Source organism: Argiope bruennichi, chromosome 9 (assembly GCF_947563725.1).
Source record: "Argiope bruennichi chromosome 9, qqArgBrue1.1, whole genome shotgun sequence".
Classification (NCBI taxonomy): Eukaryota; Metazoa; Arthropoda; class Arachnida; order Araneae; family Araneidae; genus Argiope; species Argiope bruennichi.
Window position 1 is genome coordinate 119,051,948 of NC_079159.1, and position 27,353 is coordinate 119,079,300.

At 25.4% G+C, this 27,353-nt stretch overlaps 1 protein-coding gene across 1 annotated transcript in view; it reads right to left on the reverse strand.

The window, feature by feature from the left end:
- Positions 1–27,353, reverse strand: part of LOC129984728 (structural maintenance of chromosomes protein 4-like) — a 46,212-nt gene that overhangs the window by 10,402 nt on the left and 8,457 nt on the right. Inside the window, exons 5-22 of the mRNA XM_056094673.1 lie at positions 25,803–25,976; positions 24,494–24,658; positions 20,323–20,450; positions 19,247–19,387; positions 17,054–17,204; positions 15,343–15,456; positions 15,120–15,227; positions 12,931–13,052; positions 11,266–11,374; positions 10,308–10,439; positions 8,083–8,244; positions 7,718–7,758; positions 5,407–5,594; positions 5,015–5,250; positions 4,272–4,398; positions 3,169–3,220; positions 1,583–1,720; positions 113–257 (exon numbers count right to left, since the gene is read on the reverse strand). Of these exons, the coding sequence (XP_055950648.1) occupies positions 113–257; positions 1,583–1,720; positions 3,169–3,220; positions 4,272–4,398; positions 5,015–5,250; positions 5,407–5,594; positions 7,718–7,758; positions 8,083–8,244; positions 10,308–10,439; positions 11,266–11,374; positions 12,931–13,052; positions 15,120–15,227; positions 15,343–15,456; positions 17,054–17,204; positions 19,247–19,387; positions 20,323–20,450; positions 24,494–24,658; positions 25,803–25,976 (2,433 nt within the window). The remainder of the gene's footprint in view (positions 1–112; positions 258–1,582; positions 1,721–3,168; positions 3,221–4,271; positions 4,399–5,014; positions 5,251–5,406; positions 5,595–7,717; positions 7,759–8,082; positions 8,245–10,307; positions 10,440–11,265; positions 11,375–12,930; positions 13,053–15,119; positions 15,228–15,342; positions 15,457–17,053; positions 17,205–19,246; positions 19,388–20,322; positions 20,451–24,493; positions 24,659–25,802; positions 25,977–27,353) is intronic.

Sequence of the window (27,353 nt, forward strand, 5' to 3'; positions counted from 1 at the left end):
TGCAGCAATACTACAAGAACTATTAAAGTAGAGAAAAACTAAGATTTTTCATAACATCTTAATTATAAATAAACAAAATATATATAGGAGTCATTGCATACAACTATTATACCTCAGCTTCTTTCTTTTTATTAGAAACTTCTAACCCTCTACTTTCAAGATTTTTAAATTCTTCTTTGAATGCTTCCATGGCTTTCTGACAGCTCTCCAACTCAGCTTTTAAAGATTCAATTTTATCCTCAGATTTCTTAAGATTTCTGCAATAATAATAATAATAAATATAAAACAGTATACATTGAATTCAAACTGTTTATTCATTTTTCTAATCATTTTCTTAAAATAGTACAATTGGCTATAAGTTACAACAATTAGATTTGAACAGGATTCTTACATTTACAAGGGGGGGGGATTTCAAGTATCTGTTTTAGAACATTAATATTCCGGTAGGTCATTACCTTCTTTCCAATTGCTTTTCAATAATAAATGAAGAGCACTGAAGATGGCTCTTTCATCTTGCAGTTAATAAGGTAAAACTTACAACTTAAAGTGAATTTTGAGAATGTCATTGCTAATATCTTTATATAAAACTTATTAAATACAAAAATTGATTAATACCTAATGTGGATATTGTTTTGCAATATCTAAATGAATTGTTTATAATCAGCTAATTACCAATACTGAAAATTCTTCCTATATATCATCATTAAATAAATAAAAACTTCCACGTTACAAATAGACTATCCATTGAGGCAGAAACAAGATTTTTAAGTAAAGTTTTATGTAGAATAACAAAATTATCCCCCCCTTACACTCTCTTTCTTCAAGGTTCATAAATGTACATATATTGTCTATTTTTAAAGGATTTTTTTAAGACCCCCCCCCCCAAAAAAAAATCAAGCTTTTTTTCTGGGCTCCCAAGAACAGCACAATAAAATTCAAAGCATTTTCAAAGATTGTGGGAGTTCTGATTGCAATTTATAAATTATTATTATAAAAATGTAAAATAAATAACAACCAATAATATATTATAAAGATTATTAGAAGAAAAATAATTGATTTCAATCTATTGCGGGTAAATTGCAGCAAGAATAAATAATAAACACCTTTGAAAGTTCAATGTGAATTATACTGAAAACTCTATAATAAATTACCTAAATATATGATCTCTCTTTCTTTTTTCCAATTGACAAAAACTTTACTTCCTCTTTCTTTTTTTTAAAATTAACTTTCTTTTAAATTCAAAATACATCGAAAAATAATTATTCAATATTTTAAAAATAGAATAGCTTTTGTTAGAAGGATAATCTATACATTGTAAAATAATATATATAAATGACAAAACTGAATCAATTCAATGAATCCATAATTGCTATAATTCATCTTGTCAAACAAATTTTTAAAAATGATTCACTATTGATATTAGATTTCACATAACTACTATAAGTGTAACTTAAAATTAATAAACCTGCAATAACATAACAAATATTGACATTTTTAATACTACATAAAAATGATACATATCATCATTCATGATTATATATAAATATATTATTGAGGTTATAAGAAATAAAATCCTGTTTACTTCTCAGTATTTTTTAGAGCTGCCTTATTCTTAGTGATATTTTGAGATGCTTGATCAATTTCTTTGATTATTTTGTCAATTTTTTTCTGAGCTGTACCATATTTTCCTTTTGTAATAGCCATTATTTTTTCTTGCAAACTGAAAAGGGGGGAAAAAATCTAAATTATTGATTTATAAGAGATGTATTATAAATATAAAGAAGTTCCACATTATATTGATATTCAAATGGTGAAAAATAAGATGGATTTCTGCTATATTGTTGAAGCAAAAGGTGACAAAAACTGTTTTTCTCTTTAAACATGTAATTAGGAATATTTAAATGAGAAATTTATTTAATAACACGTATTATTTTATATTATTAGGTTATATGAGTAATGATATTTATAATTTATGCGTACCTACATAATACAAACTGGAATATTATGAGGAAATTGAATATCAAAATTGAGGAAAATTAGATCAAAAATAAAGAAAATGGAAAGTATTTCTTGACATTCTAATGTGGAATCAGTTTAAATTTAGCCCAGTTTTCAAATAAAACAAAGGTCATCTTTGGATGGATCTTATATTTTCAATAGTACACAGATAAATAGAACAATCAAGCCATCCATGAAGAGATTTAATTCCTGAAGGCAAACCCAATAAGCACAAAGCCTCAACATAGGAAATCTTTAGTGAAATCGGGTCTCAAAGCCATGATACTGAATACAAAATTTTACTATTCTGCAACATGGATATTCTAATATTATGACTTCATAGATCCTATGACAAGAGCAGTAAATCCAAAAGTGTTCATTTCAATGGGGGAGGAGACCCATTGTCGATCAAATATTTGTGATTACAATACTGGAAAACAAGATAACTTTAAGTTCAGAAAAAGTACGGAAAACACAGAATATCAAACATGAAGCTGAGAAAAAAAATGGCCATGAAAAATTTAGAGCATTTCAAAGTCAAAGAAAATTTTCTATATTATAAAGCTTAATTTGCTGTTAATGACTAATGATAGTAAACCTACTATGATGACAAATAATATTTGGAAATAAATTTATTTATAAATGGAACATAATCAGCTAATTCTTTTTTTTAAAGTAAGTTTCATATTAAATATATGCAAAATTTCTTATTTTATAAAAAAGTGAAGAAAAAATTTTTTTGTATTAAAAGCACGTTAACGTTTAACTAACGACTTTGCAATGAAAAGTTTAAAATAGAAAATGCAAGTAGTAAACTGGAGCACTAAATTACTTCAATAATTTTATGAAATTACTTCATAAAATAATTTTGCATGATTTATTAGTAATATGTTTTTTTTCCTCCTTAGTATAAATGTGTTATGTAATTAATCTGTGTTAATAAAAGCCAGTACCATCCTTCAGCAATTTGTTTCTTTAACTCATAAGATGCAAAATACAAATTTAAAACAGTACAAAATGCTGACAAAATATATGTTTGATTCAGAACATTCATATCTTGCAGCAAAAGTCAAGAAGAAATAACGAATTAGTATTAATTAGTTCATTTCCATTTTTGTCATTTTAGTTGAATCCCAGAATTAATTTCAAGATCTGATTCTGTTTACTTACTCTTTAGCTTTATTTTCAACTACAGCTACTTCATTTGTTGCAGTAGTATAATCTGAAATGAAAATTAAAAAGGTTATATAATGGACAAAAAATAATCACGAATTAATATAAATACTTTTTTCCCCCTTCTTTTACATCCAATTATACACAACAGCTTTATTTAAAATATAAAAGCATTTGATATGAAAATCTCAATTTTATATAAGAAAATATTATATAAAATTATTCTAAATATTTAATATAAGAGAACTGCAAAAAACATTAAGCTCTAAAAGGCAAAATAAATATCTCAATACAGTCTTAAAAATAAAAGTGAGGGCTAAAACATTACTTAATGTAGATGTAAATATATATTAATAGATTCAAAGGATTTCTAATACTTATCAACTAGTGCAATCATTACATATACTAATGATAACTTTTAATTTAAATTATCTTATGGTTGTTCTTATATCAAATTTTTTCATCTCTCTTTCATCTTTTAAATTCTTTTCTGGCAAATTATAAAATCAACTTGTATTCTAAAGTGAAATTGCAAATAAAAAACCCAATTCTCTCAGAGTGGAAACTCGAATTTATCACTATCACAATTAAATTGAAATTCAATATGGATTATTTTGCTCCTTTTTATTCAGATTTTAATTATAGAAAAATACTTCAATAGTGATTAGAATATATCTTTATTTTAAATTTTAAATGAAATCATGAATAATTCAGTTTTTATTTAAAACAAAAGTATAATCTTGAACTCAACTCTAACTGAAAAGTGAAGTAACTTTTCAAAAATATTCATTTGATAACAATGATATATTTAATTATTGCCAGAATGAGAAGAATTGTTTTTTTAATTCACAATATCAGTTCAAAGAATAGGAACAATTTATCTTTTGGCAGAAAAGGTAGAAAAAAATGCAGCTATATATGGATAAAATTTAATAAAAAAATTAACAGTGCATAGATTCATTGATTTCATTCAACACTAATATCGATCACTTTCAATGCTTCACTATTTTTAAAAAATTGCGAATCATTCATTGCTCTTTTTATAGAATGAATTAAAACATGAATTATTCAGCCTAAAACAAAGGTCTATGAAAAATTACTTTTCTGATGTTGATCTATTTTTTGTTGTATTTCAGAGATTTCTTCTTGGTCAGGAGCAGCTGCTTTCACTTTCTTCTTTTGCAGTGTTATCTGTTCAGTTAGCATTTTTTCTCTTTCCACAAAATCCTTTCAGTGAAACATAAAAATAGCAAATTAAATAAAAGGTTCAGCTACAAGCATGCTAGCAATAATAACATAAGTTCTGTTCGATTTTAAAGTAATGAAGAACAGACTTTGTAAACTTGCCTCCACCCCAACTCTGCATTATACCAATGAGATAACATTTGATTCATTCTGCTCCATAAAAACAACAACTATAGATATATCAATAATAGAAATGGGGGGGGGCATCAAATTCAATACAATTATATTTATTTCAACTTTGTTATTTCTCAAACAACTGCTTCCTGTTTTATAATTTTAATTTCTCTCATGAAACTAATCTGTCTAAGGTAGAAGGTCAGCTTCAACTTATCAGAATCCCTTATTCTTCTAAAGAGAATTAATATCTATATTAAATAAATAAAAAGAAAAAAATAAACCATATTAAAAAAAAAAACTTAAAAATCTCTACTAGCAACTTAATATAAAAATATGAAGTGCAATAAAAATTATGTATGAGATATAAAAATTATAAACAAGGATGAAATATATTTAAAAATTTCAAAAGTGAAAAACTACACAAAAAAAATCATAGCTATCATTTATAAAGAGAGAGAGAGAGAAAACAGAAGATACATACCTCATAATTGTGTTTATACATTTTTACTGAATGTTGCAATGAAGCTAACTCTTTTTTGTTGACTTCATTCATTTCCTTTAGTTTTAATTTAGAATGTTTTAATTCTGCTAATTCATTAGCAAGATTTTCAGTGTCTTCTGCAAGCTTATCTATTTCTTCTTGGGAAAAACTGTTGTCTGACACAGACTGTCCCATTCGTCCCTTGAAACATCTGCCTCCACCACCACTCATAGTGCCTTGAAAGAGAAGGGAGGAGAAATGATATCTTTGGAACCACAAAATTTAATTTCTATTTTTCTTTTGAAAATTTCACTATTATTTTCTTGAAAATGAAAGAAAAATTATTTCATATTACGATATTTAAAAATAGCATTTAAATTTGAGATACTGACCAGATAAATCAATTAGCTCTCCTTTAAGAGTTACAACTCTATGTCTAGTAGATCCTTTTAAACCAACCCTAGTGGCTTGATCCAGATCATTTGCAACTAAAGTATTCCTTAATGCATAATAAAAAGCAGGCAACACATTTTTGTCTTTCACGGATATCAAATCAAAAAGACGAGGAACATTTTCTGGACTGCAAGTAAAAGTAAAGTAAACAATTAGTATGTAAGACAATCAAAATCTCAGTATCCTAAATTTTCCAAAAGTGACAAATTTCATAAATTAAATGAATTTCATGTTTTCCCCATTGATAAATTCCATGACAGTGAGTAAACTAGAATTGTACCATAATATGTATCAAGATATTAATTAGGAAATTTTAGAATGCAAGTTGTTCAAATATTAATGTCAGAATACAAGATAATTTTAATTAAAAATGGTTCAGTTAACTTATGAAGATTCCTGAAATTAATTTTTACAATCATACATTTTTATATCTGGAGCATTTGATTATATATATATATTACCTTATCATTTGTAATTATATAATATTTAAAACAATAAAATTGTGTTGTCTGCATTAACCTTTTTTTATAACAAATCAAAAGGTAGGGTATGGATAGAAAAACCCATTCAAAATGATAAAAATAAGTCTTATTAATAAAAATAATTAAGAAATATTAAAAAGTGCTTTGCAGCTTCAAAAATCGACAAAGATCAAATTTGGATTCAGCAGCAAATAAAGAGGGAAAAAAAAGTTAAAAATCAAAAAGGTATAATACCAGATATAATTTTAGGAACGACATCCTACTATTATGATATAGAAAAAATGGGTGGCTATGCAGATCTACAAAGATTAGTATAACGTTCATAAAACCAATACAGCATAAATCTGAATCAGGGTGCATAGTGTAAAATGATGCAAAAGTTAAGCACCTTTGCAAAAAAAATTAAGCACTTTCATACATGCATGAATATATACACACAAGAATTTTCTACTCATAAAATTTCTTTGCCTTATAATAAATTATAGTTTTTATAGAAAATTTTAAAAAATATATTTATTTTTAAATTTTAATCTTTGATTAAAAAACAACTTTTCAAATTTTAATCGATGTTTAGATGTTGAATCCAACCTCATTTCTTATTTAAACTGGCAACATTATCTTCAGCTTTGAAAAATTGAATTAAAAGCAAATCGAATAGAATCAATATATATTAAACATTAAAAATAAATGGTAAAATCGATAAAAATGGGGTTACAAAATTATTTTCACAAGACACTGGACAAAAAAAATTTATGCTAATTATGCAAAAAAAAAAACTAATTAATTATGGATTAGTTCAGAAAAATTAATTTATTAATACTAGACAATGCTAACAGATTTTATTATCAGAATAATTTTAAATTTAAGTTTAAAATGTTTTTAAAAAATCAAAAAAAGATATAATTAAATAATTCCTACGCCTTAATAATTTTCATTTTTTTATGTGTACAATTTTAAAAAAATTTACACATAGAAAGTAACTGATTGTTTCACTAACGTAATTTTTAAAATACTCAACTCAAATTTTAGCATTAAAATGACAAACATCTGACAGTATTATTTTGTGTCACTTGATGTAAACAAGCAAAACAATCTACTAAAATGTCCAAGTCAAGGAGTATAAATAAATTATGAACAAGAGTGATAAAGAAAGCTAATATTACTTTAAAATCTAAAACAATGGTCTTTATAATGCCTTTTTAAATTTCTAAAAAAATTTAAAAAATTAAAATACAAAAAAATAATAAAAAATGGGAAATAAAAAAGAATTTGATTTCTGATCAGACTAACTAAAAGAATATAAACATAAATATATAAACATATATGTATGATTGGTATGTAATGCAATTCACCATAATGGTGAGAAAGCTAAATGAAGAACTATTTTCAGATGACAACAAAACTGTCAAAAAAAAAAAAAGCTATGTCTATGTTGGAAGTAGAAGGATATAAAAAGCAGAAATCGAAGATTTTAACAATAAACTGAATAAATCATTACTACTTATTAAATAAGTTTTGAATTATTTCACTTCATTAATGGGACTTTTTTTTTTATTACTTGTATGAGTTACTACAGAAAATTAATAAAAAAAAATTTTTTTAAACATAGCAGTCTAACTATATTTCTTTATGAAAACTATAATTATTATTATACACCTGTTTAGATCTAAATATGTAACAATACATTATAAATCATACTATTTTCAATAATTAATCAGATACATTTCAGATTATTCCACCACTAAAACAAAATTTTTAGAAAACTTACGTTGCAATTTTTTCTTTTATATATGGTTCCCATTTCTTCATCTAAATAATAATAATAATAATAATCATACAAAGCAAAAGAAAGAAACAGCAAAAAAACTTTAAATCATATATGCATATATATATATAATGTACAATTATAGTTGTTTAAAGAATTCTATTAATAATACATCAAATGAGATGACTATATTTTGAATGGAGAAAATTTAACTCAAATATTCATCATAAGATATTTTCTAGAATAATGTAATAGTAAACATTTTTGCATTGTTCTAAATATTATAATTTTTTAATATATGCAAATTTTTATGGTGAAAAAATGTTATTAAGAAGCATTACCAATCAATTTCATTAAACATGGGTTACCTGATCAAGAGCAATAAATGTAGCATAACCAATATTTTCTTGTTTTAATAATTCCACACATTCTCTAGCAGTATTCATGGTATCTGTAACTATGTTATCTAGAGGGCCACAAGCAGTAGAAATGGCAACATCATATTTAACATCAATGGCACCAAGGTCACCCTAAAAGAACAACAAAATTATTCAGAAAAAAATTTTAATGTATTGCCCTTGTCAATGCAATATATTGCAAATGAAATATCATTTCATAAGCAAAAAATACAAGTCCTTTCTAAGTTAATGCCTAAATTTACTTTGCTTTGGAATAGTCTTGCATCAAGCTCTCCATTTTAAATAATCTTTTAACATATTTTTTTGTCTTATTTTTGATTTTACCATTCAAAACATAAGTCTGCTTTTGTTTTGATGCCAGTTATCTAGACAGTTAAATTTTTTAATAAATTAGTTAATTTTTTAAAGATGGATATCAAATGAAAGTCCAACACATATCTTGTCTCATTAAGTTTGAAAGAGTTAAGACAAACTGAGAACATAGCTCTAATATAAAATTGAAGTTACTTTTATATAGCATTAAAAAAGAGATATACATCCAAAGATACAGAAATAAAAATTAAAAATTCTGATTTTATCAAACATTTTCAAATCATAATGGGAAAAAAAGTAGTGCAGGGAAGTTTGAATGGCTTGAAATAAATAAAATTGAAAACCAATTTACATTTTGCATTGTAATGTTACAGTTTTACAATAGTAAATTCGCAGTCTTCCAAATTATATTTTAGTTTTGAACGTTAATAAGCAAATCAAAAGCAAAGAAAATTTATATAAACAAATCAAACAGCATAAATCAATCTACAACATTTTGCTAAACAAATCAAGTAGCATAGATCAATCTACAACAATTTGCTAAACAAATCAAGCAGCATAAATTTGGGATTTGTTTCCTAATGAATTTAAATAAACAAAAAATGCCTAAAAGTATTGCAAGAAAAACATTCTTCGTTTTTATTTAAAGACACAGCTAAAAATCTAACTAGAAAATATGTTTCTTTCCACAGTGAAGAATATGTATAAGAATAAAATATATTTTTAAGCATTTTTATTTTTTAGATAAAGAAGAAAGCTTCTTTAAATCACTGAATTCTATAAAGCAAATAATAACTGTGGTTGAATCACATTACAATTGGATCATAATACAATAATAAATTATAAAATAGAATTTCTCAAAACTATTAGCACATATTAAATATTTCAATACAATTAAGACAACATAGAAAATAAAAATTTAAAACTTATATCAAATTATTTCATATTAACTTCTCTTAAATGGATAAATGTTTTAAAAATTCCAAATAAATGACTTTTATAGCTTGTTATTAATGGCTTCCTCAGCAAATTATTTTTAAACTTCAAATTTTGAGAGACACATAACTCATTTTATTTTAGAAACTTTATGCTGCTCAGTTTATAATGCATTTTCCTAATTTTCCCTCTATATCTCCACATATTTAATTATGCCACAGAAAAAATCTTTAGAATTTCAAAAATTTTCATCATTGTTTGATTCTAAAGTTATATCTTGATTGTGAGTACAAATCTTTTTTTTAATTATTAAATACAAGCCTTAAATCCCTCAGCATAGAATATATATATATATATATATATATATATATATATATATATATATATATATATATATATATATATAAAGTTATATGCAAAAATAATTGGCATCAGAAAAAGGATAATTTTTTGAAATTTTTAAATGATGTAAAAATAATTTTAGTGCTGTTTTCTGAAGTTACCATGAGAAGAATGCCAAATTTTTGCCAATTTTTTATTGAATGAAATTATGCATAAAAAATTTAATTGTTCTGAGACACATATTACCCCACTAGAAAGTATAAATATGCCAAATTTGGCATTTCTAAATTAAATGGTCATGATAATAAAGCACCATCTTTATTATTAGTAGAGATAAAATTTTCTTATAAAAATCACGAACAATCATATTGATTAAGAGAAAATATTACTGCATTCTCTAAGTCTTCAGAAAATTATTGAATAAATATGAAAGATTTCTTATGAAAGATTCTAAAGCGAAGAAAGGTTTAGAGCAACGTTCTTAAAGATGTAATAATAAAGGCAAAATGTATGAAGAAAAACTGACTAGAGAAAATTCCAGTCCTATGCATAATTCAGTAAAATAGTTTTTAACAAAGACTCACCAAGCGACCCAAAACTCCAGTAAGTTTCCCCTTCTTTTTCTGTTCCATTAATGCCTTAACAATAGTGTTACGAGTCTTAGAAGCATTTGAAGAACTTTTGGCTTCATCAAGTTGAATCCGCTTATTTTTCAGCTGAAAGAATCAGAAAGAAAACAGTTATATAAATCTAAAAAACTGGTTGCAAATATGTAAAAAATTTAATACAGAATCCATTGAATGGAAAGCTTTACCTTTATTTTCATTAAATTGCTTTTTAAATATTTTTTAGAGAAGAATTAAATAAAGGCATTTATTGTATATCATTTTATATGAAGCCAATATAAATTAAAATTTCTTTATTACTGCCTTAAAGACAAAATATTCAAAATTTAATGCTTATTATGTGCATTTTAAAAAGTTAAGTAAAATATGATACAATATAAAGTACATTAAAGAATAAGGAATATTTCATATGGCAGTCAGTATAAAAGGTAAAATAATTATACTATATTACAATGATTTGAAATTCAAGACTAACAAAAAAAAAAAAAAAAAAAGACTGAAATTGGAAAGAGAGGAAAAGTACATTACCATATATCAGTACATTTTTTCAGTCGCACAATAAAGTAATTTATAATAAAGGTGTATATTCGATATTCAATCAACTTATCTAAGCATTTTTGAAATTCTTGATATATATATATATGTTTAAGAAATGTGAAATCAGTATCGTTACTTTCTTATGTATTATTTCTACTGTCAACATAACTCCTTTTCAGTTAGTTCAATGTCATCAGTAATGAATAAGATAAATAAATAATTTCTTTTATTATTTTTTTTATGAATTCTGACGCAGCATGTTCAAGTTAAATTAAAATGCACCCAATATATTTTTATACATTTCTGAACAAGAGGGATAGTTTAAATTCTGTAATAAATTCAGTTTTATTTAATAATAATTAAGAAAATATTGCATTACCTCTTCAATAAGAAAAACCTCTTTTCTCTCTTTTTCATTTAATTCTTTTTCTGCAGACGATATTTCAGCTATAAGTTCAGGAATACGATCATTTGCCTTGCAGAGTTTCCTGTTAAATAAATTTTCCATTTATCTTTTATAAATAATTAGATATCAAGAATAAAAAGAAAAGAACAATTGATTTGTTATACAATAAAAATTGTTTTTCATAAAAATAAATGTTTACACAAAAATTCAATTCTTGAACAGGATGACCAGCATTTTGGCTGTTTGAATTTCCCAGATATTTCCAGGTTTTTTCAGAAATTTCCTTGACATTTTTTGTATGTTCTAATATCTTCAAAACAATGTCATTTTATATTATTCTCTTTAATTATTGCACAATATGTTCTTAATTTTATTTGAAAAATTGTTCTACTCTTAATTACAATCAATATAAAATAAAATTTAATTCTCAGAAAAAAAAAACCCCGCATCATTTTCCCTTATTGAATTTTAGATAAATTTTAATTATATAATTTTTTTTTTTGAAAATATATTAAAAAACACTAGAATATACATGCCTATTTATACCGACTTTTAGCTAACTAGTCATATCTCGAACTGTTTGTCAAATTTACTCACGAAAAATGCAGTACAAAAATATATGCACATTGGCAGACTGCTTAAAAATGAAATGATTTGTTTCCTTCCAGTAGGATCTCCACTATCCATATTGTATATCAATACACCAACTAGAATTGAACAATAATTTTACTAACAGAAGAAAAATCATTTACAAATACATAATGAAATATCTGCATCAAAATAAGAAAAATTCTTCAATGAAATCAAAATTGCATTGACTTTTAGTTCACAAAATATAGTAAAAAAATCCCTTGCATGCTGGTTCAATGCTCAAATCATATAATATAGAAAAATTGAACCTTAAAATTTTTTTTTTTATTTAGTGGTATACATTTCAAAAAAGATTATATGAATGAATTTTGTAAATTTTTGTGGCAAACAGTTTCATATACATGAAACCACATAATAAAAATGCTGCCCTTCTCTTTTTAAAAAAATTACAAAAGGCAAGTGTACCTATAATGTATCAAACAAATTAATTTCTTTGATTAACATTATTTTAAAAATTTAGAGGATTTTTTGAATGTAAAGACTGTTTTTAACAAACATGCACAAAAAAAAAAAAAAGGAGTTAAAAGAAAATATTATCAGTAATGTCCATTTCATGTCATTCATAGCATCCATTCATATGAAGAATTTAGTAATCTCTGTTCATATCGTTTATAAAAAATATATAAAGTGTTACGGTAATTTATAGCAATAACGTCCGAGAATTCATAATTGAACAAAAAAGTCTCTGAGAAAAAATTATTATTGTAAAATAAATTAATTTAGAATTACAATAATGGATAAATATTTTACAACCATTTTGAATATTCATACTTTCACACTCGTAACACGCGATATGGATGATTTGACTTTCGAAGGAAAAAGGGGGTGGGGGAAGAATAGTCCATATATATATCTTTTTAAATAAAAGAAACCATTTAAGCTGAAAATCATAACAGGAACTTTAGGAAACTAAAAAAAATGCAGAGTCAAAGAAAAATGATTTTACTTCAAAATCAGAGTGCGAGAGAAGGAAAAAATATTGCATACATTTCTTCTTCCTTGATTAAGGAAACTGTTTTCTCATATTCCATTTCAAGAGATTTTAAATTTTCCTGTTCTTTCTTCTCATTACTCAAAAGGAGATCCAGTTCTGATTGGGCTAAATTTAACTGAAAAATAACAAAAGATTATAAGCATTGACTTTCAAAATATTCAATATTCAACAGAAATATTAGAAGAATTAACAGGAATGATGGATACCACTATATATTTTGCAAAAGACAGTATTTTAAAATGTTTTGGAACTAAAAGCATAAAGTTCTTATATTGACATATTTATAAAACTATAATAATGAAATATAATCAAGCAGTTTTGCAATATATAGCCAGAATTTAATGTGGAATATTAGATTTTAATTACAGATTTCAAGATAAAATCACGTGAATTGTTTTTTACGAGATTCTCTCAATATGCTCAAATTTTATGGTACAATCCAAACATCTCTTAAGGAGTGGCAGAAAGATAAGTTAGGAGTGGATCTTATATTTATCCTATATTTTTCCAATCCACTTTAATGGATGCAACAGTAAATAAATCAAAATTCATTTTTGAAACAAAAATAAAATTTTGTAATTACACAGCAGGGTTGCTACTCAAATCGGGGGGGGGGGGGGCTCTATTTCTCTGTACATATATTGAAGACACGAGGAAATGTGTGAATAGTACTCATGTGCTAGTTATAATGGAATATGGTCTTAAGGAATAGAAAAAGGAAGGAAATGAAGCAACAATCAAATATTATTCGAAATAATAGTATATTAAAAGAAGGTTTATATTTACATGCAAAAAAAAAAAAAAAATATTTACAATCTAGAATTTAGCAAAACAAAATTTATATATTAAGGGGGAGGGATGTATTACTTCTCATGTTCTTTAATTGTAGGTCACACAAAATTAAGTTACAATTTAACAAATAAAATTAAACAATTTTTGTTATCATGTCACAAATAATTTAAAGATTATTTAACAAAAAGCATTACAAAGCAAGTTTTTTAAACTTATTTTTCTTTTTTGCCAATTCAAGTATTTCAGAATTCAATATTTGCAGATTTTTCAGCCATCATTTTTATGGAGATAATGGACCAAATCCATAACAAATAAGGTACAACATTACTGTATGGTGTAATGTACATTTTTTAGCCATTTCACTTTTCGTGAACACATGTGAAAAAATTTCTTATATATCACTAATGAATTTGATGCAACAAATTTTAATGCCCATAAAAATTCAGCTTTAAATTATTGTTCTTGAATTTAAAAAGTTCAAAATCGTTTTTTTTTTTTTTTTTTTTTTTTTTTTGGATATTATTATTGACGTTGTTGAATTTGACATGTCATTCCTTTTAGAAGTCCAGCATCAATTATTACTCTTTTGAACTGGTATGCAATTTTGACTAGTGAGTGCCTGTTTTCCCATATTGCTTAAGCTTTTTATCTTTTTTCAAAGCAACAAATTGATTTTGAGGAATCTCTCAAAGATTTTTTTTTTTTTTTTTTTTTGTATCTGTCCAATTTACACCACATACGAATTTTAAGCAGCTCATTGATTTAAAAATATTATCTGATCTATTTGATTAAGCTCTCAAATGATAAACAAACCATTCAATAAACTCATGTAAAACTAAATACCATCTCACTGCTTCTGCAGATTGAATGTTGCTAATCCTGTCAGAGAAATGCATTTTCTTCTTTCGTGCAGTTGCTGACATTAGCTGCAGTTCATAGAAAAAGAATAACTGTGTGGCAAATTGAAACTGGAATTATCTATACAGAAAAAGGGGGAGTTAGAGAAGGGACGAGTCACTGTGCCACACAATCAGGAACGGTATCGTTTCGTTTTTGGAAGCTATAACTACCATCTTTTATCTTGCAATCTTTAGAGATCGGCATTATTTGGATGGCAAAAATTAACTTAAAATTCCCTGTTTTTTATGAAAATTTTCAAACTTCAGTGCATTTTCCCGGTTCTTTAAAAAACAGTTTCTAAATTCTCTGTGTTTTCTTGATTTTTGCTGTTCACACAGTGGCATGGCAACCCTGCACAGAACAGAATCTAACAAATACTAAGTGAGCAAATGTTCAATTGCAGTTTTATTCTGAAACAAAAAAAATATTTAATTAAAAATTAAACAAAAATATAGACATATTAGTAATACATGTATAAGAGCAATCTTACTTCGGATTTTTTATCATTCAAAACATTCTTCAAACTGACTAATGCTTCTTCATACTTATCTTTCTCTTCTTGAAATTCCTGGATTTCATCTTTAACAGAATCCATTAACTGCATTAAAAAATGACAAAAAAAAATCAAAATGGAATAATAAAAAAATTCATTTTGAAAGTAACTCATAAGAAAATGAAGCGAATGTAATTTCACTATGCACATTCTTCTTTACCTCATTCAATTTTTTTTCTTCTACGGCTTTTGTGGTTTCCAACTTTATTTTTTTCCCTTCTAGTTCACAAATTTCTCCCTGTAAAACTTCAGGCTTTTTTCGAATATTTGTCATCTGAAAGAACAATTTCCTTTATTTTCTAAAATGAAGCAAAGAATATGCCTTTCAGATTTCATTTCTGAATACCTTTCAAAATTATTTTATGTAAAAAATACAACTATTTCAGTGCCCTTTTATAAGTTTTTTTTTAAAAAGTAAATTACTGATTTCACAATATTACAATGGACTTTGTTTAAAACAGGAAATAATAAAATATCAATTCCACACACCTTAGGAATTATTTTTGTACTATCCATACAGATAATTTACAGCAGAGAATTAAAATAATCTACATGTTAAAATTTAATTTCAATAAGTAGGGAAAGAATTGCTGCAGAAATAATTGTAACCATAAAGAATATGCAGACATAACACAGGTTTGAAACAAAGGAGAATTAATAAAAAGTGCTCAAGATATTAAAAATATAGAAAGATCATTATTAAGTAAAAATTATTCATCTTAACAATAATAAAATTTGAATATAAAAATACTGAAATCTGCTTTTCGGTATAAATGAATTATGTTTCAATAGCCACCTTCTGATTAAAAACAATCTAGACTTAGAGGCAAATTATAGCTTGTGTAACAGTAAGATTCCTCTTTTTATCATTTCAGCAGGAAAGTTACTAGCATTCAGCAGGAACTAGTGGTTAACTTCACATAATTTATGGTTTGAGAATACTTTCTCGATAATGCTTCAATATTTGTCTCCAAAATTCGGCATAAGGTACCAATTCTCAGTCTACTAATTGCTTGAGCTCAACCCAACATTTGTGCTTTGCTGGACTAATTCAATTAATTCATTGTTCATTCATTAGATGACTTTCTCTGGTCTGGGCTGCTGACCTTTTACAGTTTGCAGAGCAGGGTAGAGAAGGTTCTCGAATAATCAAGCATACTCGACTCCTATCGGTCTTATCATCAAAATTCTTGAAGATTCTAGTATCATCCATTTTAACTAAATTCTTCACCAAGCCCATGGAGTTATTGATCTGGCATTCGATCAGCATCCAATAGAGCTGATCATAAAATAGCCTTTCCTCTGATAGAACTGTTTTGGAAAGTAACACTACAGATTCGTAACAATATATATCAAATTCATATACGTGACATCTTTCATAAAATAAAGTTTCAAATTATAACTTTTCAGTTCAGAAGCTAAGATTCCCCCACAAGGTTTAAACATTTGAAATTCAGTCTCAAAATCAACCATTTTTTGACTCTATAACACTGGATTGCATGCTTTTAAACCAACAATTCTAAAAGAAATCTTAAGGAATAACTCATGCTTTAACAGATAGCTACACATTACAAATCCCTATTCAAAAGAGTATATTAAGAAATTTATTTATTGATTTCAGATCAGCTTTTGCGGAATGTATACTACAAATTTCGTTGGTATTAGAATTATAATTATTTCACAAGTAGCAGAAATAGTTATAATTATCGCATAGTTTTGATTATCACACCTTGTTTCAGCAATAAATGTAAATTTCAACTTTTTTCAAATTCAACCCTCTTTATCTATTTTACTTAATTAATAGGGATTCAAATTAGATTCATATAATTGAAAAAATATTTTAGAGGAGAAATGTTATACAAATGCCTTACTTTTAGTTCTTCAGTTTCTAAGGTTTTTGTAAGTTTCTTGCATTTTTCCTTATTATTTTTAATATTTTCTCTGCATGCAGCATCTTGTTTTTCTAAAGTAGTAAACTGATGCTTGAATTCTTCTACAGATTTTGCACATGCTTCACATTCACTGAAAATAAACAGAAAATAGATCCATCTATCCAATCGTAATAATAATAATAAACAATAAAAAGAAATGAAATGAAATAATAATGAAAATAAAAAAAAGAAACATTAATATATTAATTCCTCACCTTTCTTTATTTACAAAATATTTACAATGATAATGACAGTGATGTTGGTAACAGTTGATGTCAGGATAAAAAATTTTCATGGTTATTTTACATGTACTATTCTCCCTCAGAGGTATATACCACAAGTACTTAGATGAGAATGGCTGAATAATTTCCAATGGGGCTTCCATTTGGCGACTGTACTCATATTAATGTTATGATGGTTCAGTTATTCAATTAATTAACTTTGGCAATACAAGGAATGGAAATAGATATATTATGCAGTAGTAGAATGTCAATTCAGAATCCAGAAGTGATGCAAAATTCTTGTAGGTTTATTTTCTCAGCAATTCTGATTAGCCAGCAGGAAGATTATGTCCATAATATTTTCATGTACTTCTTGCATGCGACATGTTTTGTGCTTAGCTTCAGAATTAAATATGCAATTTGAACACCTCTTTTTGAAATTTACTGTTTTGATGTAAAGATAACATGTACACAGATAATTTATTCAATGATGGATGCAATTTTTGATATCCGGTCCAATATCTAATTTAGATCTTATATTCTAGTAAAAAATAAAATTGTATGCCAAATTTCATCAATTAAGCTTGATGTGTTTTTGAATTACTAAGCTCATGTATTCTGGTAGATTTCTTTTTGATTAAGAATTTTCTGAAAATCTATAAATTGGTATAAATAATATATACAAAATTTAATCTGCCTCCCATGAAGTATTCAGAATGCTATCTATGTTCAGAAAACAGACAGACATGCATAATTCCAAGAATGATTCATCAAATCTCAAACATTAATAAAATGTAAATGTTCATCAAAATCTAAAGATCAGTTTTTTTCTCCCAATCACAATTCTTTTTCTTAGTAAACAAGAAAATAGAAACCGTTATTAACTTTTATCAAACAAAAGCTTTTTAAATTCAGTTTAAATGTTGGAATCTGCACTTCATCAGAATTAATTATTTATTGCCCTTTCAACCAAGCTGAATTACAATGAGTATGTAAATAAGTTAACAGCAATATACTTTCACAAAATATGTAAATCATTATCGCAATTTAAAAAATAATTGCAAAACGAGTTTTCTTTTTCCAGCTATGTAAAGCAATTTGGTTGGAATAGCAATTTATTAAACACAAACAATTTAGAACAATTGATGCTGAAAAGGAAGCATTAGGCATTTCCTTTGACCAAATATTGAATCAAATAAATCAAAGTAAGAGAAATAAGATAGGTAGAGAGAAGGAGAAAATTGTGCTAAACTGATTTACTCTCAGGAGTAGGCACACGCCAAAGCAACTCTAAGATTATCATTTTTTCCTTAATTTTGTGGCTCTTTGCAATGTGTGCTAAGTACATTGGATAGAAATTCTTCCATGGTTCATGGTTTTAATTACCTCTCTTGGGAGAGTGAAAAACACTCATTTTAAATGTACTTGCAGAATGTAATTATCAAATAGTTCAGTATGCATCTATATGCGATCATGAATTATCAATAAAAAGATATTTTTTAGAAAATAAGGTTTTGAAATAATACAGTAATTGCTCTATTATTTCAGAACCTTTATTTATTATTATGTCTTTTTGATTTTTATCACAACTTATATATATATTGTTTTGAGATTTCTTTGCATGCAAGCAAATGATGTTATAAAATCGAATTTAAATTATCATATTCATTATTTTAGAAATTTAATAGAAATCTCTTTTAGAAAATAGAAATCAAATTTAGTTTGGATTTTTATAGCCAAAGAGCAATAAAATTGCCAGAAAATCCTAATTTGGAGAAAACTAAATAAAATATATGAATATGTAAAACATTAATCCATAGTAATAAATGCATGAAAGTATACCAGAAAGGATTTAACCAAACTATGACAAAAAAAAAAGAAAAAAAAAAAAAAAAAAAAAACATTAGCATACTTTGAAATGGTTTTCAGTTCTTCTTCCTTGATCTGTTTATTTGACTGAAGTTCATTCAAAGAAGATGACAGAGAATCTATTTTTTCAGATAAAACACCTTTATCTTCATTTAGTTGCTTTTCATCCCTCATTGTGACTGCTCTAAATAGTTAATAAGAATTAAAAAAGATTATAATTTTTTTAAAGCATGCTTCAGAGCATGTATTATTTTTCTGTATTATTATCAGATTCAACACTTTTTACCAATCGATTTCTTTTTTCTCCCATCTTATAGATTGTGCTACACTAGTCTCATCATTTATGATTGTTTTCTATAATCAGTCAGTAGAGTTTGGATTAACTTTAATCATGTTAATAAGTCAGTTATTGTCATTCTTTATCAGAAACTTTTTATTTCTGTAAAAATAAGACTCATGAGTTTTTAATTTTTATATATGCTTTAGTTCTGGATCTGCTTGAAGCAGCAAAACTTATTCCATTACAATTTTTTAATGCATACATTCTAATGAAAAGAACAATAAAGTATTTGGGGAATCAATATAAAAAAAAAAATTGTATTGCTTTAAGATTATAAAGAAAAAGGTATGAGAATGCTACCATCTGATACAAGCAATAAAAGCATTTCTAAGTTTAAAATAAAAAATAAAATTGTTTTAAATAAATGCAGCAAAAAAAAAAAAGCAGTAATAACTGGAAACTTTACACTTCAGCATTAAAATAAAAAAAAAATACTAAACTATAATATACTATATTTTAGATTATTCATTTTTTTTTATACAGCCCTGTGTAACATCCACAACATCTATATTAAACTAAAGATTTTATCAATAGATTCAAAATGTTCCATTTTAGCATACTCAAGTACAAAATAATTCAATAAAAAAATGGCCATTATTTATGATATTAATAATTTCTATTTAAATTAGTAGTCCTCTTCAGCTCTCATAGTATTTTTTTTATTATTAAAATTACACAAATGCATTTTTGTATTAGCAAAATGTATCATTTTCAATTTTCTAGCAATATTTAGTGTTAAATTGCAAAAAGAAGCAAAAGTTGCATAAAAATGAACTTACATCTGAGCTTGCAAAGCAGAATTCTCTAACAAAGCCAATTTGTTAGATAATCTTAAATATTCCATAGCTTTGGCTCGTGGTTTCTCAGCATCAGCTCTCTCTTTCTCAACAATTTTTAATTGATTTCGCTGTAAATGAAAACCAAAAAAATTAATCCAATTTTTTAAAATATTTTTTATCCATAACCCTATTTTAATTGTAAAAATATTTTAACTAATAAATATTTCACTACCGGAGATAAACTTTGCTATAAAAATGTTTTAATCTCTACAAATAAAAATTTATTTTAAAACTTAATAATAATTAATTATAAACAAGATAAATTTAATTAGATAGAAATTTTAATGATATTTTTAAAATAAGAATGATTTTCTGGATAATCTTATTTATAACATAGACAGATAGATAAGCTTCATGTTCTTCATAACTCCTAAGTAGACACACATAGCTCTACTGGCAGAGGAACTCATAATTTAAGCAATCATATTTTAACCTTTTAAAAAGCATTTTTTTTTTTAGTAGTACATTAAAATATGTTTAGGATTGAGATAGATTTAAGAAAAGTGAATAATTTAGGTTATTAAATAGATCAATTTAATTTGATGTATTAATTAATAAGATAAATGAATAACTAAGTAATAAATTGAGATACAATTTGTGTGAAATAAGAAATTGAAACATCTAGGTTTGTATTATTCTGAAAAATTTGTAAGAAAATTCAACTGACATAACAGTGCACAAAGAATTTTTTTAATTTAGTGGTAAGTATACTTCCCAGAAAGGGTTAATTATTTTGAATGCATATTCTAATAGAGTTCCAACTCTTTTACTGCATAGAAATTTTAGGAATTTTTTTGGTAATTTGGGATAAAATAATTTGATGTACTATTAACAATTAATTTAATAAATTTGTTGCAAGAATAGTGAACAAAAAATTTTAATCTAGAATACAATAAATAATTTCCAATTTGCCTTTATAAATAATTAAATAAAACAAACAAAAATTCAAGAATATAACATTCTGAAAATTTATTGATTTTGAATAATGTTTAAAAACAATGAATATTCTTCATGTTTAACAACCACTGTACTCTTCATACAATATGAGGACCACAAAAATTAGATTTTTTTTTCAGGAGTTAGAAATTTTTACAATTTTAGGAGCAAGGTAACTTCCAAAATTTCATTCATCTAAGCTGCTGCGCTCCTTTATTATAGTGTTTACATATATTTGTGTATACAGACAGGCAGATGGTCAACTCGTTGACAGATATGGTTTAAAATTTTGATCTGGATCCACATTTTAGAAACTATGTTACTAATACAGTATTTCATTTTTAGAAGAGACCCTATACACTTGCACCGAGACAGACAAAAAATAAATAAATAAAAATAAAAAACTTTATGGGATTCGATTTCATTCAAAATTTCATAGAAATTTGCAAATTTGAAGTTAAGAAATTCTAGATCAAAGAATTTTTGAGTTAATGTTTTCGCAGGTAGACATAATTCCAAAAAATATGTTTTTCAGTGAGAATTCAATCATGGAGATTGAAAAAAAACTTTGAACTTGAATTTTCTGATGATTAGTTTTTTCTCTTTAATTACTTTGGATATGAAGAAGTAAAAAGTGTTGGCATTAATTTAATTTTGGTAAGAATATCAAATGTTCCACAAGTAACTTAATATCATGATTAACATTTTCATTTATTTTTATGTTTGGAAGCTTTGAATCATTCAGTATATTCACTTTTGAAAGTTCACAGTGAATGAAATACATGTTTTCGGGCATATTTTTAGAAGTTCTAAACGTTTGCAGAGAAATTAATTGAAGTAAAATTACTCTACAAACAAGTAAATGCACATAGAAAAGAAATGATGAGATAAAATTATTATCAAAAACTAAAACATATGGTTTTCCCTGAAATTATCTTTAAAAAAAGAGAGAGAGAGAAAATCCCCTTATGCAAGAAATAACAAAGGATCTGGAAGGAAAAATCAAGTAAATGAAAGCAATATATTTTCTGCTATCTGAAAGAGGCGAAAGAACAGTCAAATCAAATAAATTTTCACTATACTATCAGTTTTTCTCTAAACTGAGATAAAACCTTTTCCACAGACCTTTGGATTCATTGAGATCCATTAAACATAGAAAGATTTGATTTTGCAAAGAAAATACAGTCATAAAAATTGGGCAGATCTAATGTGGTGAAATGCCCCCCCCCCCCGCCCATAAAAAAAAATCAATAAGCATAAGGATAAATAAAATTAAATAAAAACTTTTTTTTTAGTAAACACTTTGTTTTTTATGGTGCCTGTGTAAGGACAATAAAATAACCAATTTTTAAGGATTTTTAATGATGTTATGCATCCTGTTTTTGTCTTCTGTAAAATAAAAACTGAAGTTAAATACCTTGTTTGAAATTTTTGAGCATTTGAGTTCCAAAATCTCACTAGTATGCCCATCTATTTACATTGTAGACACATTGTTTAATAATGTTAATTTATATTGATGAATAATGTTAATTTACACTGTTTAATAATTCATCAATTAACAAAGTATAATGAATTATGCAGCAATAAAGTAAAATATGGAGCAATTTCAAAGTGAATGAAATGTTTATTTTGCTGGTTCACAAATAAAATGTTTTACAATTTTATTGTCAGGAAATTAAAAAAATAAATAAATAAATTATTGAAGTCTATGCAAGAATTTCATGAATAATGTAAAGAAATACCTTTCAGTGCACCTTATATTTCAGTAAGCAAGGTAATTGTGGATACAGCTTGAGGATGATGGAATTATCTTGTCAGGAAATTGTTTTAAAGCATTATCCTGTTTCTGATACTGATGTTAAATATGCACTTGATTTAAGAATTTTCGATTTTATCCCATATATAAATCAATTTCATTTTCATAACTTTTCATACTGGGTCCTCAGAATTTTAAAAAAAGTGATTTTAAGGTCTTAAAACAAAAATTATGCCCTTTTTAGGGGCTTTAAAATGTTCTAAAGGTTCTGATATTTAGTGCTTCAAAATGGCCCATGAGGACTTTATCAATACATCTGAAAAACTTATTTAAATGCTCTTATGAATGTTGTTTTAAATTAAGGAGCTTAAAAAATGTTATTGCAATTTGTGATTAAAAGCTACAAAATGAGATTTAAATGCTTATTCATAGAATGGTCAGGTAAGACTAAAATAACCTTTAAATGGCATTTAATCTTTCTAAATATTACAATAAGAAATTAATAAAATTCAAATAAAAATAAACAAATCTATAAATATAGCTTAATTTCTATTCTAAGCCACCTAAAGTATTATCAAAGGCAGCTGAACTTAACAGCATGAAAAAGGATATAAAGCATATATAAGAATATTAATTAAATAATTGATATTAATTAATATCCAATTAAATAATTCTGAAAATAATATTAATGTATTTTAAAAGAATAAGAGATTTTGGTAAAATTTATTTTCAAACATCAATGATTTATATTACATTTATTTAAAACTTGACATTTCTTAAAATATGATTGATTCCTTTATATTTAGATGTTTTAATCAGTTAATTACTTTTCTGTAAATTAAATTACCAAGTGAAAATATAGATGAAAAAAGTATTAAAGCATAAAATAGTAATTTAAGAAACTGACCTAAAGCTTTGCACTCATAAATAAAGCAATTCAACAGATTGGCTTATCATCTTAGTTTCAGAATTGATACTTAGATGCTAAATTCTATAAACAGAAATTATGAAAATTCATTTATCTAACTTGCAAAAAAAAAAATTCAAATTCATAGCTTATTACATTAGTTATCATTTATTTTTTCTTAATTATGATGATAAAGCATTGTTACCAGTGTTAGGTTCAAGATATTTTGTTACAAATGGATTCTTTCTTTTAATATAATATCCCAAATGTTATATTGTTTTCTTAAAAATCTATTTTTTTTTAAATTCACTTTTATTTAAATTTTTTAAAGAAAATTATAGGAAAGGAACAAAGCTAACAGAAATATAGTGAAACTAATAACAATATTGAATATTAATAAAGATTTTTCTAGTTTTTTTTTAAAAACCAATTTACATAAATAACAGCTTTTTATATTATTGAAATTATTTTTGTTACAGATGCTTGAATAGTAAAACATTAATAAAATTTACCTTTTCAATTCTTTTTTCATTTGCTTCTTCTAATTTTGTATGGAAATGCTGAATAGCATTTATAAAGCGACTGGTACCAATAATATCTTCAATGTATTCCAGCATACCTGTCTCTTGATCAGTGAGACCTTTGGGTTTCATCATTGAAATTAACTCAATTTCTCCCTCAAAAAGATAAAATATTTGATATACCAGCTATTGTAAATTATTCAAAAAAAAAAAACTCTTTAAATTTTATGTGTCAAAGAATGTTTGAGAGGGATGTAGAAAAACACAATTTAATCTGAAAAAAATCAGATACTTCTAATTAAAAAAGTGTAAATTTATTCTAAACAAATTATATAAAATGAGCCTTGAATATTTTTAAAAACAATTTTTTATGTATTAGGAGGAAGAAGGCTTTTTATTTTAATTATTTCCTACTTGTTTAGTCTTTAATTGAAAAGGAACATAAGGAACATAAAGAATCAAGAATTTTTTTTTCTCAAATTCTCTGCTAGATAACACCACTAGTATTAAATCAAAATTAAATTAATTAACCAATAAATTATAGAAAACTGATAAGAAAGCATTAAAATACTGCAATATCGTCAAGAATACAAGTGTAAAAAATTTCAAAACTCAATCAAGGATTCCTACTCTTAAAGAAAAAGAAAATTAAGGATCCAATGATCATTTTAAGAAAATACAAGAACTATACAATTACACATTTTAGACATATTTACTTACAAATGCTCAAAGGAATTCAAAAGGAAAAGACTAAGTTAGTAAGTATGAAGAGAACATTTTTCTACAGAATTTTTATAAGGGTCATAATTAATTGTTTAAGATTCTGTACTATGAATTTAAAAATATTAATAGTGAAAATAATTATACAAGTAAAAATTAAACCAAAATTAAGCATTTTTAATTTAGAAAAGTTTGTTATGACTTCTTTCATTGCTCATGAATAGGAAAATTTTATTTTAAGAATAAAAAATTTTTAAAAAATTAAATAAAAACAGCTTAGATAGTCATTAACAAGGAATGAAATATACATATAATGAAGGTGCTATGAGACATTTTAAAAGATTAGAAAAAGTAGAATGAACCACTCAGTCAGGCATATATTTTATAATTGTTTTATCAAGGTCATTAGTTTAAAAAGAGGTAATGAAAAGAATTTTTTTATAAGCAGAAAACAAAACGAAATTTTATATTCTGTTGTTAGGTAATCAGAAATATATTTTATTTAATGAATTTAAAATAAAAATATTTATTTATATTAAGAAAAGAAGAGAACACTAATACTAGTTATAAAAATACTTACCTGCAAAACCATGAAACGGTTGAAATCTAAATCTACTCCATAGTTTCTTAATAAATTAGCTACTTCTTTATACTGCGCTCTTCTACCATTGATTTCATAAGTAGAGCTGTTATCTTTATACCCAGTCCTTGTCACATTAAATTGTGAACCTGGCAGAATAGTAAAATTTTCTCCCTAGAAATATGTATGCAAGAAATTTATTAAAATTTTAAAAGTAATTTCAACTTTGATGTAAAAGATATGATTCTTTTAAGAAATGCATACTTTTCAGAAGTCAAATAAATTGCAAAAATTTTTATTAAAATTTTGCAATGACAGAATAAGATATTAATAATACTTACTATTGGCACTACGAAAAAAAAAAAAGATAATTGTCACATAAAGTTATTTCCCTTAGAAGGAAAATACTTTAAAATAATCATCAATTTTCCATTTTAACAAAGTGAAAATATTGGATTCTCATCAATCTCTGTTAATTATATATTTCTATGTAAAGAGAAATGTAATTCAGAGCAGCTACTAATTTTTAAAATGAACTGATTGTTGTTGTTGTAAGAAATATCTTACTTAGGGATTGCAATACCGGACCAAAATTTCAATACCGGTATTCGGTATTTTTTAGATCTTAATACCGGGATACCGGTTTTAATACCAGTATTAGAAATTTTAGAAAAAGAAAACACAGGGGTTTTTTTTGTGTTTTATTTGCCAGTTTGATTAGAAAGGGTAAATATCACAAAAAGTAATTTGTAATTTATAAATTATAACAGTATATAAAGAATTCCAAAAAAGTAAAGGAACAACTTATTTATTTAAATCACAAAAAATTGTTAATATCACTATTCACTCTGTGGTACTAATACAAATTTTTGAAATGTGATCTTAAAAAACATAATGCATCAATTGTACTGTCATTGAGCCTGAAAAGTATTTTTGTGCAAAAATTACTAGCTGTCGAAAACGCTCTTTCGGCATCTATGATAGTTAGTGGTACTGTTAGCGTATGCGGGATATACTTTTTCCAAGTATTTACCTCTAAATCCCTCATCTTCAAATAAATCGATTTCTTATCGGATGGTTTTGGATATAGCTGATTTCTGTATTGTATTTTGGTTCATTGAAATTCTTATTTATCGCTAATTCTAATTTTTGTTCAAGAGACAATTCCTTTTCACTATCAGCATTAGTGTCATCATAATCAGATAACTGAACCGAATACTTTTGAATGTGAATAGGTTTGAGGGTAAAAATTTTTAAGAAAATTTACTATAAACTTAATCAGATTTGAATTGGTTCTTTTCTTTTCTTTTTCATTTTCATTTTTTAAATCATTATAATTATGTAAATACCATAACACATTTTCTATTTCGATATGCCTTTCTTCTGTGCGATTTTTCAATGTAATATATAATCTTCAGATAGTGATGTGTGCTGGTCTAGTGTGATGTGTGCTGTTAGGAGTAAACGGTTCCAACGTGTTTTAAAATCTATTATTAACATATATTCTGTTTTATTTTCAGTTAGTATGTATTTTAGTAATATGTCATCTCT